At 57.5% G+C, this 17,136-nt stretch overlaps 1 protein-coding gene across 5 annotated transcripts in view; it reads right to left on the bottom strand.

Moving 5' to 3' along the window:
- PEBP4 (phosphatidylethanolamine binding protein 4) overlaps positions 1-17,136 on the bottom strand; it is a 63,450-nt gene that overhangs the window by 45,435 nt on the left and 879 nt on the right. For 2 of the 5 annotated variants that reach the window (XM_080568700.1, XM_080568699.1), the window contains exons 2-3: positions 11,782-11,927; positions 10,404-10,536 (exon numbers count right to left, since the gene is read on the bottom strand). In XM_080568700.1, coding sequence (XP_080424826.1) covers positions 10,404-10,536; positions 11,782-11,921 — 273 coding nt within the window. In that variant the 5' untranslated portion in view covers positions 11,922-11,927. Of the gene's footprint in view, positions 1-10,403; positions 10,537-11,781; positions 11,928-14,319; positions 14,570-16,295; positions 17,065-17,136 lie in introns of those variants that run through there. The other 3 variants (XM_080568701.1, XM_080568698.1, XM_080568697.1) reach the window with 3 other exon arrangements.

Here is a 17,136-nt window from a genome sequence, read left to right as displayed (position 1 = left end):
ATCCCAGGACGATGCGGATTGTTGATGGATCCTTTCCTAGGGTTCTGCCAGAGCTGGCGTTTGCCTTTCATCCCGATTTCGCTCGCCGTTTGGAGGCTGCCACTTTTCGCGCGTGCGGTGGGGTTTTAATTGCACGGATCCCTCCCGGTGCACGCGAGCTGGGTGCATCCCATGAAGGCTTAGCACCAGCAGCTCGCCCAGCACCGCTCTGCCCCGAAACTGGGTCTTTGCTGGGAAAATTAAAGCCACGCAGAGGTTTTTGGCAGGCGGATGGGCTGCACACGATGCCTCCCGATGCGCTCCAGCAGCTTCTGGTCCTCGTCCCCGCAGGTCCCTGCCACTGCCCTGCGAGCAGCAAGCGGCCACGTTGCAGCAAGGGAGGACAAAAAGGGGACAAAAGCCCCAGGCTGGCTTCTCGCATGGGTTGCACGGGTGGCAGCACAGAGCGATCAGCGATGAGGCCAAGCCTCAGCCCTGCTTCTTCCCGCAGCCGGATTTAAACCCAAATTCCCCGTTTTTTCCCTGGGAGAAACCTTGCAAATCCATCAGTTCCATGCGACTCAGTCCTGTGCAGAGAGAGGGCTCCAGGGAGCATCGAGACAGAGCCCAGCAGCGCCATGAGCAGCACCCAAACCCTGATCCACGGTGCTGGCAAGGTCCCGAGTGCCCACCACCCCTAGGGGGCCCAAAAAAGCAGCCGGGTCCATGCAGGGGATGGTGAGAAATGCAAGTTTTCACCGAGAAAAACCTGCTTTTTGCAAACCTGCTGCTTGCCCCAACCTCGGCGCCGGGTTCATTGCGCTCTGCCCTCCCTCCCCGCCGCTCGCCAGCCGCTTCCCTCCTCCTCCCGCTCGCCAAATATTTGTTCAACGGGGGGATTCCCGCCGCGCGTACGTGGGCTGCAGGGAGCACGGCTCCCGACAGCACCCCCATAAGCCTGGGGAAGCCTCTGGAGACGGCTGGGAGCCAGGCCTGACGGTGGCGTCGGCACCGGGGCTGTCCCCGAGTGTCCCCACGTCCCCTCCTGCACCAGCACGAGGCGCGAGCATCGCCGCCTGCAGCGCGGCCGCTTTGATCCGCTGCCGATTTCTCCTTCCCACTAATTCCCCGTCGGGCTCTGAACCCTCGCGCGGAGCTGCTGAGATCAAATGGTTAGTTAGGAGACAGGCAGGTACGGGAGAACATGAAAGGGAGAAATTTTGTTTAATAATATTAACCCCGGCAAAGTACGATCCATATAACACCCGATACATAATTTGTTTAAAGAGGCAGCCCGGGGAAACGGCATCACTTCTCACAAGAGCCCCCCCAGGACGGCAGAAAACCCACGAGTTCGTATTGCCAGCACCAAATCCTTCGCTTGGGAAGGGAAATAAATAAATGTCAGGGCAGGAACAGGGACTTGCAGGAAGGAGGGCTCTGGAACCCAAAATAAAGGGGAAAGGAAAGGAGTGGAAAATTATTATTTCAATTACAATGAAAATGTATTTTATTAGAAAACGCGGATTCATCTTTGATACTTGATACCAAGAAAAGCAATATCCAGGAATATAATACCCCATCTCCGCGCTGGGAGAATGAGTTATTAAATCAGAAGATGAATGGCTTGCAGTACAGCTAACTGCTCAGGTTAAGAGAAAAATAGTTATAAACTTACTCTTTGCCCCAAAACGCATTCCTCCCCCTCATCCTCTCTCCCCTCCAGTGGAGCTCGCTGATGTGCCTCATTTCTATGGCTTATAAAAATTCAGGAGGGAAATTTTAATAGAAGTTTAAAAAAAAAAAGAAAAAAATCTGAATTTAGAGGGTTTTTTCCTCTCTTCTTCCCCCACCTTTAAAAAAAAAATACACATAAGGCATAAAAATAACCCGGTTGCACACAGTTCAATTGTGGGGAAGTGGGGAGGATGTAAATGAAGGTGCATTCTTATGTATAGCGGTGCATCCATCAGCCCCGTGGCAGGGCGACTCGCTCGGCGCCTCTGTTCTGCATGAATAAATATGTATAAAAATGTAACGCTGCAAAGGACTAAAATCCGATAACTGCGATAGCGTTCCTCAGAGGCTGGGAGCAACACCAGCCACCGGCTTTTCTTATTCTTCAGTATTTATGTAAAGAAGCATTGAAATGATAACGCGGCGTCCTCCCCCCCCCCCACCCCGGTGCAGGAGTATTCGGGGCCTTTTTGCAGCGGGGGGCTGCAAGAAATTCGGGTATCGGCGCCGCCGGTGCAGCCCTGGCTTTGGTGCCCGTGGGGACGTGTTCCGGAGAAAGCGCTGCGCCCTGGGATGGCTTTGGCTTGGTGGTTGTGAGTGTGATCATTTTGGGGCAAGAAGAGCACAAAGCGGGGCAAGAAGAGCACGAAGACCGCAGCTGGGACTTGGGAGCCCGGCAGCCCCTCCCTGGCCACCAGCAGCAGGGTGCGTGCACGCTGGCACCGCTGCAACTCGCAGCTCAGGGTGGTGCCAACGCCTTCCCTTCCTGACCTGCGCAGATCTCGCTGCCTTGAGCCCAGCATGAGCCTCTCCTCCCAGCAAAGCGCCCTCTGCTTCGAGGACCACATGAAGCAGGGACGCTCGAAACTACCCAAAATTACCCAAAATGTGCCGTTTATGCGAGCGGGGCGCGCTTGGGCACCCGTCCTGTGGTCCCTGGGCACGGCGCAGCACAGAGCAGGTCACGGGACCAGCAGCAGGTCCCAGCGGCGGCCCCTCTCCCCGTGAAACCATCCCAACTTTCCACCGTACCGCAAAGCTTTCCCCCCTCCATCGCCCCCAGGACGAGGGGTCCTGAGCCCCCCGGCATCACCGGCGAGCCCCCGGCGCGGCGCTGGCTGCTGTTACACAACCCTGCCCGGGAGATCCTACGTGGGCAGACGTGGGCTTTCCTCTGAATCGACAACAGCTCTCGCTGCAGCTCAGCAGAACATGAGCAGCTTACATAAACAGCGCTTCAGAGTTACCCTGCGTGTGGGCTGCACACCGAGGGGGGAGCGGGGAGCCGGCATCCCCCTCCCTCCCTTTTTTTTTTTTTCTTTTTCCCCCCTTTCTTTTTTTTTTCCCCCCCCCTCTCCTCCGAACCGAACAGCTTCTCCTTGTGGGGGAACGGCAGCGCGCGCGAGAGAGAGAGAGAATGAGAAATGACTCAAGTGTTTTGTAACTTGTCACATTCGAAGCTGCAATTTTGGAGGCAGGAAGGAGCGATCCAAAATAGGCTCCCCAGCCCCGGCTTGTATAACCCAGATCCCTCCGTCCCCTCCCTCCGTGGGGGGACGAGGGGGGACTTTTCTGCCGCAGATTGGCAGCTGGAAAGAGGCAGGCGGGCTCGGGGCTGCTGCGGGGCGGGGGAGCGCAGGAAGAGCCCCCAAATTGGGAAGAATTACTCATCCGTGTGCGGAAGGCTCCTGTGCTGGTGGGGAGGCACCGGGGAAGATGCTGCAGGGGAGGATGCTCCGGGGAAGGGGAGGATGCTCCGGGGAAGGGGAGGATGCTCCGGGGAAGATGCTCACGCTCAGAGCTCCACAGAAAGCTCCCCAGGATGCCATCCCGTGCCCGAAACGATGCTCGGGAGGCGCAGCCGGAGCAGGAGAGCGGCAAGGAGCAGGTTTTCCTGTGGAACGGGACACGCCGGTGGCTGGTTCTTAGCCCTCATAAAGGCACCAAGAACCTCCGGTGCCATAAATCGCACCGAGAGCAGGCGCAGCACGTGGGCTGGTGCGCACAGCTGCACCCAGAGCTACCCCAGCACGGTCAGAGCAGAGATCAGCCCCTGGTTAATTATTATTTGAGACCCCCCCACCACCACCCCAAACTCCTTTTTCAACGCACAAGTGTCCGCAGGAGCCTGCCTCATGCTATAAACCCTCCTGCCCACCCAAAGCACCACTAATTTCTTCTGAAAAAGTCAAGCCAGGTCCTTGGGGGGGGAGCAGGAGGCTCAATAAAAGTGACACGGCTCCTCGGGGCCCATTGATCTGCCATCGACCGTGCCGGTGGCGCGGGCTTGCAGGAGCCCCAGATGGGCTCTGGCACCCGGCCCCGCGTTTTGTGGGGGCAGCGCTTCCCAGGGGGCTCCTCAAAAAAAATTAAATGGGGTGGGAAGTGGAAAGGAGGGGAGGGAAGAGCTCTGCTGCCCCTTTTGCTCCTGTCACCCTGCTGCCCACGCGCTGCAGGACGGCACACGCTGGGAAAAATCCCAAACGCCGGGCGGGGGGTTAAAAAAAAAAAAAAAAAAAGACTGTTGTTTTAGCTAGATTCATCTGCTTCCACGACGCTGCCCGGCTTTGCAATCCCCAAAACCTCTCCGCTTCTTTATGACAAACCCACCCGCCGGGTGCATCGCTGCACCTTTCGGATTACCGGGTTAAAAACCCGCGGTGCCCTGCAACAGCAGGGACTTGCCCGTGCACCACGGAGACAAAAAGGCAAATTCCTGACTCCTTGGCCAGTGCACGATCAGACGCTGCTTGGGACAATCCCACACAGCCCCTGGCATGCCCCGGCTCCGCGCACGGGCTCCGATCCTAACACAAACCCGGGTGATTCAACACGAAGTATACATCTGCAGGAGCAACACAATTATCTCCCGGAGTTAAGCGTTGATGGATAGAAGTTTTAATTACCAAACCTTTTCATCCTCCCCCACACGCAAAAAAAAAAAAAAAAAAAAAAAAAAAAAGTGTATTTTCTGGCATGTTTATTTAATAATAAAATATGATAAAATTATATGTTAGTGGAATAAGTGCACGGTGTGTGTAAAAGCACGAGATGAGCTGAAGTCTGTTTTGTCACCGGCGCTGAAGATACGAGCTCCTTTGATCTCTACAGCTCCGCGCGGAGCCGGGGGCTTTGGGCAGGGTGGCATTTCTTCCCCTTGCAGAGTGACAGCCCCCCCCCCGCCTTGCCACACACGTCCCCTTCTCTTGATTTACCCCCAGAGCGAGCGCAAGCCGGCTGCCTTAATTGCCACGGACAGGGCCAAAGGGTGCCCCCGTCACCCATCAGGATCGTTTAGGGCTTGGGATGCGCCCAACTCCCATGGGGAACGCCAGGCAGGCCTCCGTGCTCATATCAGCCTTCATTTCATCCCGGCCCCAACACCGTTGTCTCGTTAACGTGCCGGCACCGTGCCGTAACGTCATCTGGTCCCCTGCCACCGGGATGCGACCCTCTGCTCCCCCCCGGGGACACGGAGACGCTCCCCAGCCCCTCGGCACCATCGGGTTGCGTCCCCCCCCACCACCCTTTTTCCCCTCTCCGCCTTGCAGCCCGCGAAGTGAGCTCCGGCAGGAATATTTCTACTCCCCCCCCACCTCGGAAATTCGCAGCCAACCTGCTAATGAGTCTTTGTGAACCTTGTGCCTTCTTACCTCTAATTTTACAGCCTGCTAGGATTTGAGCTCTGTGGACAGCCTCACATTTGGTTTGGAATTATAGGCTGAGTGGCTGTTCTCTCCTATTATTGTGCTGTCAATCTTGTATTAGCACATTATAATATGGTACACTGAATGCATCTGTTCTGTATATCACAAGTCCTAATTGTCATTTGTTGAATCACTTTGTCTTATATGATTGTTAAGCAATTATTTCATCCAAAGCGGCTTAAACTTTGATTACTGTATAGTGTTTACGGGGATCAAAGTAAAATCATCGGCTGCTTCAAACATTTTGCAGCTGAAACAGGCACAAGTGTCTGTCCTAGACGCGCACGGATGCCAATACATAAGCAATGAGGAGAGCAGACTTGGTGACCTGTAGGTTCTCGCCATCTCCCGAGCCATCCCTCTGCCTGAAGGGCAGCGTCATTTGTCCGGGGTGGTTAAACGTCCGGCAAACGGGGAGGTAACGAAGCAGATGCGAAGCGACGGCTCTGCCAGGATCGCTCACGCGACGATGCTCTCATCCTGCGTGGCACCAGCTGTCCCAGCGGTCCCCTCCGGCGGGGCAGCGCCCACCGCGGAATAACACCCCGCACATCCCACGGGGGATGCTCTGCTGGAACAGCTCCTGCTCCTTAAACCGCACGGGAACAGAGCAGCAGCTTGCTCAGAGGCGCACAACGGGGACTGCGCCCTCACCCAGCTCTTCCACGCCGAACCCCGCCGAAGCGGGAGCCTCTGCGGCGTGCCAGCCTCTGCTCGTTGGGTGGGCAGGGGACGGGGCTCACGCGGCGTGGAAAAACGTCCCTGCTTTTGCTCCCCCGTGCTCCAGCCCTCAATGGGCACCCGGGTAGCTGGCGGGCTTCGCCCCACCGCTGCGGAGCTCTGAAGTCGGGTGCTGGTATGGCCCAGGAGCCCTCGCAGGGCCTGGGAACCCAAAGCAGCTGCAGCAGGGAGGGGTTCGCCACCAGGGGCTTGGGCTAATCCCCAGAATATCTGGCTGACAGCATGGGGAAGGAATGTTAGCCCATTGTTTAAGTAGCCCGGACAGGGCTGAGGGAAAAAAAACGCTGGTGGCTCCTTAACCCCAGCTGGTTCCACGAGCCAGCGAGGATGCACAAACTGTCAAGAATATTCTGCTTGAAACCGTCGCCTTTAATGAGACTTGAATTTAACCTGAGCACCGCTCAAAAGCCCCCTCTTGCAGCCAGCTGCAAATCACTGCTTGACACAACTAGAGCACATCCCAATTAGGAGATTAAGCAGACGTTCTCCTCCTTTTGTTAAAGGCTAATGAATTTACTCCTACCAGTAATTCTCCAAATAATGGGCCCCGGACCCCAGAGCACAGAAACCTTTATAAATCAGGACTGGCCCCCAACAGGCCACCAGATGTTCACAAAAGAGGGAGAGTCTCATAAGCAGAAAGAGGACTTTGCCACGGGCTCCAGGCTCCTGGGGGAGGCTCTGTGCTTCCTGCCCTTCACCCTAAACACAGCCACCACCACCCCCAGTGCCACCAGGGCGCAGGGCGTCACGGTGGCCCCGGTCCCAGAGCACCGCCTGGGTGCTGCTTGTAGGTTTGTGCAAAGAGCACACGAGCTGCAGTTGCACACCACATCAGCCCATGGCTCGCACAGCTTCTCCTGCTTCTTTTTCAACTCCCCCTGCCATGGAAATAGTTTTAAAGAATTAAAATACTATTGAAGCGTACAGTTCTTTACAGAGAAAAGGAAGAGGTGGTGATCATTTGGCTGCAGCAGAAAATTGGCTTGCAGATGTGACCAGGTAGGCACGGACAGGAGAGGGCTTTTGCAAAAACAACTCCAGCTTGAGAAGTTCTGGTTTGAGTAGGAACAGTGAGAAAAGCGCTTTATTTCCAAGCTGTCCAAGAGATGCTTGCTGAGCCAGCTTCACGACCCAACCTGAATCCACAAAAAGGATTTGTTTGACCTCAGACTTCTGGGTAAGGCAAAGAGTTAACCAAACCGAGTGCTTCAAAGCTCCAAAGTTTTGCCCAGCTCCGTGCAAGCTTCACTTCCATCACTGCTCACCCACCTCCAGGGCAAGCCGAGCCCTCGCTCCCCTCATCCGGAGAGGAAGCCCTGCAATTCCCCACACCTAGCCCCAAAAGAAACCTGAGGAAGTTGTCAAATGCCGTGACGAGCACGGATCTGGATGAGCAGGTAAAAGGTAGCGCCGCACACCGCGGCTTGAGAACACTGCTGCGGGTAAATTGCTTTTTAACAAGCAGACAACTTCTATCAATAGCATCTACCGTATGTTTTTATAAAGTGCAGAAATATGTTTTTAAAAGGCCAGTAAATAAAGTTCCTATCGATTTGATCTCAAGCATAATCTGTTTTTCTGTCTGCCACCAACAGTGGTAATAAAACAGAATCATGTAATACGGCATTTCGGCTAATGCGACTATACATCACGGCAGGGGCTGCATGCTCGCCGGCGATCTATCATTTTCTATTGGGATTGCTTAGCTGCAGAATTTATAAACTTGCCCCCAAATTGATGCAATGTCCAATTTTCTTTTCCAATTTATTTTTGGTCGAGCGAAGCAATATTGAGGCAGGACAAGGAGGGCGCATTTCCCGTCTCTCCAGATGTTCCGCGCTCCCGGGGAAGGGGCCGACAGCAGCTCCTCCACCGGGGCTTCGGGAAGATGCCACCCCCAGCCAACAGATGCTTTCGTCGCCACGGTCAGCATTTGCTCCCCACCCTCTCCCTGCAGTGGGGGACAAAGGCTGCCCGGGATGAACAACACGACTGATGCTCGGGGGCTCCCCAGGAGCATCCCTGGCACCGCCGGGCAGCATCTCGTACGCATCCAGACCCCTGCAGCATGGGGAAGGACCGACAGGTCGCTGTGCCCCCACACAAGCACAGGGTGGCGGGACAGATGCCCCGTGCCACCCCATTTCCAAGGTTTGCACCCTCCACCAGGGAGCACCAAGGCACAGCTGGGTTCCCTGGCTGCGAGCGGAGACTTTGAGCGCAGGCGCAGCGAGACGTGGTCCCACCAGACCCAGGACACGGATGGGAAATGTCCTGTGCCCCCCCCAGTTTGGGAAACACAAGTATTTCCAGAGAGGAAAAACACTCCGCATTCGGCTTTTTTTTTTTGCTTGTTTTTTTCCTCAAAGAGACAAAGTGTTCTAAAGAAAGCAGACACTTCCTACACAAGTTTTCGTACCCTGAACCCGAGTTTTCTGCCACCGGCTTTGACGGAAGGAGCTCAGGCAGCCCTTGGTGCTTGCCCAGTCCTCACCAGCTCCCCCGGGGGATCCTCGGTCACTTGAACGAAGGTTTCCCCGTTCGCACCCAGGAACGGGAAGAGTTTCCTGCCCTCGGGATCCCTATCACAACCCCATCGCCTGTGCATGCCCTGGTGGGAGGCACGTCTTGCTCCTGTTCACTTCAGGGTGATTTGGGGGTCAGTGGGAATTACCCCAAAGCACCCCAAGCTTTAAAAAGCACCCTCACATGTTCAGGAGAAAGGCAGAGATGCGTATATTCAATATATGCATATTCCTAGAGAAAACCCAGAGCAATCCAGCACAGTTCACAGAAAACGCTGCTCGCCCCCCGGCGCGCACGCCGCAGACACCAGGCACAGCCCAGGCGTGCGGAGCCGGGGCTGGGTTAGGGCCAGGGGAGGGGAAAATAAACGTAAAACCGAAGGAAGCAGCAGGGCCCGTGTCCTCAGATGCCACCTGAACGCGCGATGCACCGAGCTGTCTCGGAAGGAACCCGCGCCAAAGCCGCCGCTGAGCCAAGCCGCCAGCCCCTGCAGCGGGCACCCACCCACCACCTGGGGCCAGCCCCAAAATAAGCACCCGCGAGGAGCCCGAGCCCCATGGCCAGCCCCCGTTGCTCGTTTGCTCTCCAGGGAAAGCAACTAAATAAATAAATAAATAAATAAATAAATAAAAATAAATAAAAGGAGGACTGCCTCCATCCCTGCGAAGCTCCAAGCTGCTGGGAAGCAGCGCCCGAGTGACGGATGGTTTCTGTGCGGCATCCTCTGCCAGGCTTTTTTTTTTTTTCTTTTTTTTTTCATATTTTGAATAACCAGACATCTTTAAGGGAAAGTTCTGCTTCGAGCCATGTGATCGACAGGGGGAAGAGGCTTTCCAGCCCGCTCTGAAGCAGCCAGAAAAACGGATTCTTAACACTTCGAGGAAATCCAAGCCGCGTGAGAGCCGAGTTCCTCCCATCCCGCTGCGGGTGCCGGAGCTGCAGCAGGGGTCGAGGTGCTGGGGGGGGACCCCACCGGGGATGGATTCGGGCACAGGTCCCTGCAGGATGATGCCCCCAGCCCCAAACCATCGCATGATGCCACCGTGTGCCCCCACGAGCCCGTGGTCCCCAAGCCATGCAGGTGGCACCGCGACACCCTGCGTGAATTCATCCGGAGGGTCCTGTGCCCCCGCCCAGGGAGGATCTCGGGGTGCAGCACCCAAGGGTGCCCGGCACCCCCCGCCCCAGTGCTCCCAGTGCTCCCAGTCCCGGCCGTGCTGGGCTCGGGAAGTTCAATGGTGCCATCTCGTGGCCCCGCGCCCGCACAGCAGCGCACCAGAAGCGCTCAGCACCATTGCATGAACCCTGCCCGGACACGGGGTAAATCCTGCACCGGCCAGATTATTAATTGATAAATAACAATTAATTAACCCGGCTGAGCTCCTCCAGGCACTCACACGGACGTGTGGAGAGCAGCAGGGAGTGGAAACACCGAGCCACAGCACGCCAGTTTGCGTTCCAAAAGCTCACAAAGCAATGGCAAACATACGTGTTGCAGCAAAAACTACGCAAAAACAATAAAACAGAGTTAAATTTCCCCCACGCCTCAGCCCCAGCCCCGAACCCTGAAGCAGTGGGGAAGCATAGGAAAAAAAGCTTAAAGTCCCCTCTAAGTTTGGAGCGGGGGGGGGATTTGGAGAGGAAACCACGAGCCCCGGTAGCAGCTGGGGGGTGGGAGAGCAGCAGCGGGACCCCCAGCGCAGCACTCACCTTGTCAGCCCGGGGGTAGCGCACCCGGGGGCTGCCCCACTCCCTGCTGAGGCGCCAGCGGTACTGGTGGCACTGGGGGATGTATGAGCAGCCCACGTCCCCCAGCTGCGGGTAGGTGACTTCTAAGTCGCCCCTGGGGAGAGAAAGGGAGAGGGGAGCAGGGGGCAGGATTAGTGCCGCTCCCTGGCCAGGCTGGGGGTGCAGTGAGGGGCAGGGGGTGCTGGATCCAACCTGCTGGTGCTGGGTGCTGGGTGCTTTGTGCACCACAAAGCCTCCCGCGCTGACCCCGGGGGTTCTGCCTCTTCTCCCAGCCCCCCCCTCCAAGCAGCAATAAAACAACCTGAACCACCTGTGGGTGCTCAGCACAGCTCAGGGGGTTCCCAGCGTTTAAATTCATGGCCCGTTTGGCTTAACCCAAGGCCTGAAGACAGAGATCAGGAAAACAAAACACTTCCAACCCACCCCCCCAGCCCCCCCATCAGCTGGCACAAGCCATTTGGACCCCCCAAGCCCATTCTCCCACTTACAACGCGGGCAGGGAAGAGCCTCCAGTGGGTTTTGGGCAAAAATATCACGATAACGGGTCATACCTCGAGCTCAGAGCAGGTCCTGGCAGGAGGGGGCATTAAATCCTGCACCCCCAAAAGGCTGCCAAGCACCTGCAGGGGCTGGCCCAAGAGGCTGATGGTTCAAATTAAGGTGCTTTTGTGCCACCTGCATTCGTCTGGAAGTTTACCTAAGCTGCATGATATTTCGGGAGCATTTTGGGTACCCGGGAAGCAGCAGGAGGGGTGTTTGTAGCGCAGGAGGCCCCGGTAAGCCCCGAAGCAAGGGGCACGCAGGGTGCTGCTCCCCCAGCCACCGCCTCCTGCAACCCACAGGCACCTCCAAGGGACATTTGGTACAAAAACACCCAAAAAGGGGCGCATGCGGTGCCTTTTCAGCTCACACCAGCCCAGCTGGAGCAGCAGCACCACCAACCCCAGGAGCAAGAGCCTCCTTTTCCCTTACCCAGCCTCTGCAAGCCTTTACACCCTGCAGGCCGGGCTTTGAGGTCTGCGGGGTGTCCTGTCCCAGCCCTTTCCCTCCCCAAAAGCGGCCTCGTTCCTCCGAAGCTCCCCGCAGAAGCCGTTTGTCACCCCAGTTGTGTAAGGCACCGCTGGCAGCGCAGGGAGCGGGGGGGGGTGACCGGGGGCATCGAGATCTCAGCTTGCATCAAACGTCGGGCACCGCTCTGCTCTGGCCCAGTTTCCCAGCAAAAGGAAGAACTCGGCCAGTATTTATAGCCCTGGCGAAGGGGATACTGGAATTAACTGTCCCGGGGGATGACGTGTGACCGGCTGCACAGGGCTGGGGCGCTTTGGGCACAACCGCTCACCTGCAAAACTCGCTGTCCGGGCTGCTGAGGGTCTGGAAGAAGCACGTGTGCGAGGGCTCATCCGGCCACGGCGCCTGTGCCCCCCGGGCAGCGGTGCCCAGCAGGCTGGCGGCCAGCAGCACAGCACCCAGCAGCTCCATCCTGCCCTGTGGGGACCGAGGGATGGAGAGGATCAGTGCCACGGGCGCCCAGCGCCGCCCCAGGAGCCCCACCGCCACGCTCCGGCTCATCCCTCCCACTGCAGGTGAAGCGCGCCCAGTTTACAGGTTTTTTTTTCCCAGTTCTACCAGTTCCACCTTGTTAATCCCAATTATATCTGACGCAGTTTCCTGCTACTGCCTTGTGCCAGGGAGCACGGGGCCCCCAGCAAGACCCCAACTCAGAGGGACCCCACGCACAGAAGCCACCCCCAGGTTTATGGCACCGCACAAAGCCCCCCAGCACCAGCCCTGCTGCTCTCCCTCGGGTGCTGTAACGCCATGGAAAAGAGGAAAAGCCAGAAAAAGGCTTGGCCACGGTCAAACCAAGCCCTGGGGTCAGGGAGATGAGGTTTATACACCCTCACCCCTCCCCAAGTGGCCGCGGCACCCCGATGGGTGCCAGGGGCAGGCGCCCACCCTTGGGTGCTGGGTGCAGCTCCGCAGAGCCCGGAGCCAGGGCTGGGGTTGCCACGGAGATGGGAGGAGGGGCAGCAGGGACTGGAATCGGGGTGAAACAGCCCAGAAATGGGGATCCCGCCCCCCTGAGGAGCACAGAAGCGGGCAGCGGGGTTTCACCCCACCGAACCCCAAACCATCTCCAGGTCCCCCACGGGTTTGGGTCCTCGCCTGGCCCAGACCCCGCACCGTGGCAGCTCCCCAGCTGACCAGAGGGGGTGCAACCCAAGCACTTGCAGCAGCCGATTTTCTCCATTGCTCAGTCGGTTCTGGATGAGGCATACACCAAAAAAAATAAAAATCCCGTCAGCTGGGAATAGGTATTACACCGCGCCGTATCATTATATAATGAAGCACCAGCACGCAGAGCAAACACGGGTAAGCGCCAGCACCGCTGTCATTACGGAGAGGAAAAAAAAAGCATCGGGCTTAACTAATTAGAAGCATTAACATATTGGGAATGGTCTGGAGGTTTAGGGGCGAACGGCTCCCCGTTCCCACGCTACAAGATGGGCAAACCCCGTAATTACAGCCCGCAGCCTGCAAACAGGCTCACGTGAGCCTCTCCCAGCAGCTCTGCATGAGTCAGGGTGCCAGAAGTGGGGTTTACATCCTCACACACGCTCCCAAAGCCCCGGGGGGGGGTCACCGGAGCCCTGATCCCAGCCCGGCCAGCTCCGATCTTTGCGCCACGCAGCTGCTCTCCTTTCCGACCCACAGCAAACGGGGTGGGCAGCACCCAAAGGTGCACGTCCCCAGCGGTGCTGAGGACCACGGGGTCGCCCAGGGGCAGCCTGGCGATGCGTGCACGGGGCCCGTTAATCATTACCAAAAAAAAAAAATCTGCCACAAAATTAATTTCTTAGGAAAGCAAGGCTTCCCTCGGAAAGCCACCAGCTCGGCCGCAAGTCGACAGGAAGGAGGCAGAAAATTTTTTTCCTGTGCAGCTCTGACCTGGACGGGCACGGGGGACTCGCCTGGAGAGCTGCAGACACGGGCAGGGGATGCACAGGGTTGAAGGAAACTCCCCCTGGTAAGCCATCAGATTCTTGCCTTTTATCTAAGCACGGAGCTGGCAGGAGGCTTGCACCCAGCTCTCAGGGCAAGGGGAGCAGCAGAGCTCCGCGATCACCCGCTGAATTTGGTCACTTTGCAGGGGTTGCTTTGGGGAACCCGAATAATAGAAAAGGGCAGCAATGGGATGAGCCCTGCGCAGGCCAAACAAGGGTATCATGTATTTATTTTTTTTAGCCTGGGGACAGGGAGAAGCCTTTCACAGAGGCAGTGTCAGCCACTTGCAGCTCCCTCCCGAGAGAGGATCGTTACCAAACGGGATCGGCACGGGAGGGTTTGCTGATAGACGAGGAGCAGGGAGCTCCTCTGGGACGCCTGGGAAGAAAAACCCGCGGGAGCAGCAGCCTCTGGTAGCATCCCACATCAAACGAGCGCGGCTTTCTCTCTAAAAGCTGTTTGCGGAGCAGAGATCCCATTTCTCCTGCCCCGGTGGCTGAGCTGCAGAGAGCAGGCAGCCCGTGCCCAGCCCCGTGGGACAAAACCCACAGCACCGGGGGAACAAAACACACGGGGAAAATCGGAGATGCAGAGCCGACATCTCCCACCTGCTGCTCCTGCACGGGCAGACAGCCCCTGGACCGCTGGATTTTCTGGAGGCACACACAGGAGAGGCTGCCCCTGCTCACTGCACTGCCAGGTGGGAGCACAGCACCCCTAAACCCACACCGGGGATGGGTTTGCTTCCACCAGCACCGATTTTCTCAGCCCTGAGTGCCCGGAGCCTGCACGCACCAGGGAAAACACACCAGTGCCAGGCCAGGCATCGAGCAGGGCTCTGTCCCTGCAGCCCGAAGGGCTTGTACATCACCTCGAAGGGCTTGCACGTCCCCTCGAAGGGCTTGCACGTCCCCTCGAAGGGCTTGCACGTCCCCTTTCCTGCCCAAGCAGAGCAGGGCCGCAGGAATCCCGTCCTTCCAGCTGCTGCAGCTCTGCAGCTCGCAGCTGCAGCAAGCCTTTCTGCCCGGGGCTGGCACACACAAGACATTCCTTCCACTTTAAGAGGCTTTTCACTTCTTTTTTTCTTGCAAGGCCCTTATTAAAAGAACCACAGCAGAACCCTCTCCTGGTCCTCTGAGCGACCACAACCTCACCCCGCCAGCAGCAGCAGCAGTTTCCTCTTCGGTGGTTGCTCAGAACAGGCTTGCAGCAGCGCCGGCTGCTTTCGTTTTGCAGAACTGCCTCGTGCAAAACGACTTCCAGCAGGAAATGATGTTAAAAAAAAAAAAAAGAAAAAAAACCACAATATTTAAAGGCAGGCACCAGGTCCAACCAGTGACTTTTGGCTGTTGTTTTTTTTTTTTCTGGGAAGCCCAAGGAGGCCGAGCGCTGCCTGCACTTGCTGCAGCCCCGCTGCCATTTCGGTTACTCGGGGGGGAGATGACAAATACAACACAAATATTTCCAGCAGACCAAGTCCGTTTGCCTCCCAAAGCCTTTCATGCTTGACAAAGCTAAGACACAGGTAGGAAATCATCATCTGCTATTTAATATTAAAGACGAACAGGCTTTTATTAAAAGGAAACTGGCTTGGGGGGGGGAGAAGGGCTGCAAAACCTGCAAGGAAGCACTTGGAAAGCCACAGCCCCTGTGTCGGGAGCCAAGTGACACGTGGGATGCCCAAAACGAAGGGTTTTGGGCGAAAGAAGGCAATTTTCTGCCCCCGGCACAGATGGTGCTGAGCCCCCAGCCCAACGGGGCTCACCTAACTTTGGGTTTTTAGCACAAAAAAGCATCTCCAAACCAGGATTTCCCCCCAGGTGCCCACGATCAGGATGAATTCTGCTAAAACCAGGCATTGTTTGCGAGCTCTGGAGTTCCCCGGGCGGGCCGTGGGCTTCCTGGAGGTGCTGGTTTAACATTAACCCGTGCCACCCACGGCCTGCCCGCTTCACCCAGCCCCACGCAGAGCTGTGGGATTTCACGGTCTCGCTTTACCTGTAGGACTTTTCATTAATTAACCACGTTTATTTTTCCATTAATTAACCACGTTTCTCACCGGAGAAAGGCCCCGGGAGCTTTGCCCTAATGCTCACGCAAAGATTTGTGCGCTGCGCAGGCGAAGGCTTTTCTGTGCAATAAGGGGCTCATTGCACACCCACCAGGACCCCTCGAGCACCTGAGATTTGCATTAAAAAAAAAAAAAAAAGCATTTCTGCAGTCAGATCCTGACCAAAACCTGATGTTTGCTGTCCGTCAGTGGAGTAGGAAGCAGAGGGTTTGGCAGACCCTCGGTGGCCAGGGGAATTCCCTCAGGAATGGTGCAGGAAGCCCGTTTTCCAGATATTCCCCTCCGCGGCACGCAGAATAAAAGGAAACAAAACCACATCCTCTCCCCGTTCTGCTGCACCTCCTGCCGTGCCCCAACCACACCGTGCCTCTTATCTCCCCTTGTTGTGCCTCTTATCTCCCCTTGTAGGGGCTGCCCACTCGTTTTCCCGGTGCGTGGCCAACCCGTGGCCCCTTGCAGGGCTGCAGCAGGCAGCAGAACCACGTCCCCATCCCTGCACCAAACCCCCAAAATTGATGTTTTCCCCGGAACATGAGCCAGCAGCACCCTCACCACGCGTTTTGCGAGACACGAGGCTTGGGGGACAGGGCCACCCCCCTCTGCACCCCATCCCCAGCACCTGGGCACCCACCCCACCAAAAAAAAAAAACCCCTTTCCAGCAGCCCCAGCCGGGGCATTTCGGGGGAGGGTGGCGGGGTGGCTGCGGCATGCCCGGCTCGCAGGGGGTGACCTTGGAGCCGCGCGGCCCCGTGCGTTTGCAGCACCGCGCACCCACCTGGCACAGCCCCGCCGGCCACGGCAGGCACCTTGTGACTGCGCCCGAGCCGCAGCCCTCCCCGGGAGCAGCTCGGCTATTTTGGGAGCCGAGTTTTGCATTTGACCTACATTGAGCGCCCGCACTCGGCAGTCACAAGGCAGGCGCGGAGCCGTGCAGCGGCTCCAGCAGCTCTGCGGGTCCCAGGGGTGCTGAGGAGCACCCAGCAGAGCCCCAGCCCCCTGCAACCGCCTCGCACCCACATCCTTGGGGCGCTGCGCCCCACCCGGGGGCTGCTCGCCCCTCGAATTTCAGGCTCCATTTTAAGGACCCTTCCTTGAATTTCAGGCTCAGCTCCCCGGGTTAAGGACCCTTCCCAGCTCCCGGAGCTGGGGGATGCCGCCGAGCATCACTTTTTAAACGCCGGCAGCAGCAAAAGCGTCGAGAAACCCTCAGGTGTGGCCTCCTCTGGAGCTGCCACCCACGCTCCCCGGGGACTTTGCGTGGGAACCGGGGCCACGGAGGTGTCACCGGCAGCCGGGTGTTCTCCCCTTTCTGCCCTCCTTCCCCTGGGCACTGCACCCTCGCAGGAAGGCGCGTGGATGCCCCACGCCTCGCGGGGAGGCCCTAATTGTGATGACAGCCCTTTAGGGATGCCAAGGACCAAAACAAACCCTGCCCTGAGCTCCCGGCTGGGTGATGCTCGTGGGAAAGCCCTGGGGCAGCAGCTTAATGAGGAGCTGGGCTGAGGGAGGTGCAGGCTCTGCTCTGACTCAGGGCGGGCTGATCCCAGCCCCACGAGCGAGCCAGGGCTGGGGGGGACCCAGCTGTCCCCCCCCCATGCCCAGGGACCTGCATGGGA

The sequence above is a fragment of the Anser brachyrhynchus genome (assembly GCF_964034855.1).
Source record: "Anser brachyrhynchus genome assembly, chromosome: 26".
NCBI lineage: Eukaryota > Metazoa > Chordata > Aves > Anseriformes > Anatidae > Anser > Anser brachyrhynchus.
This window is presented reverse-complemented; position numbering and strand designations above follow the sequence as displayed.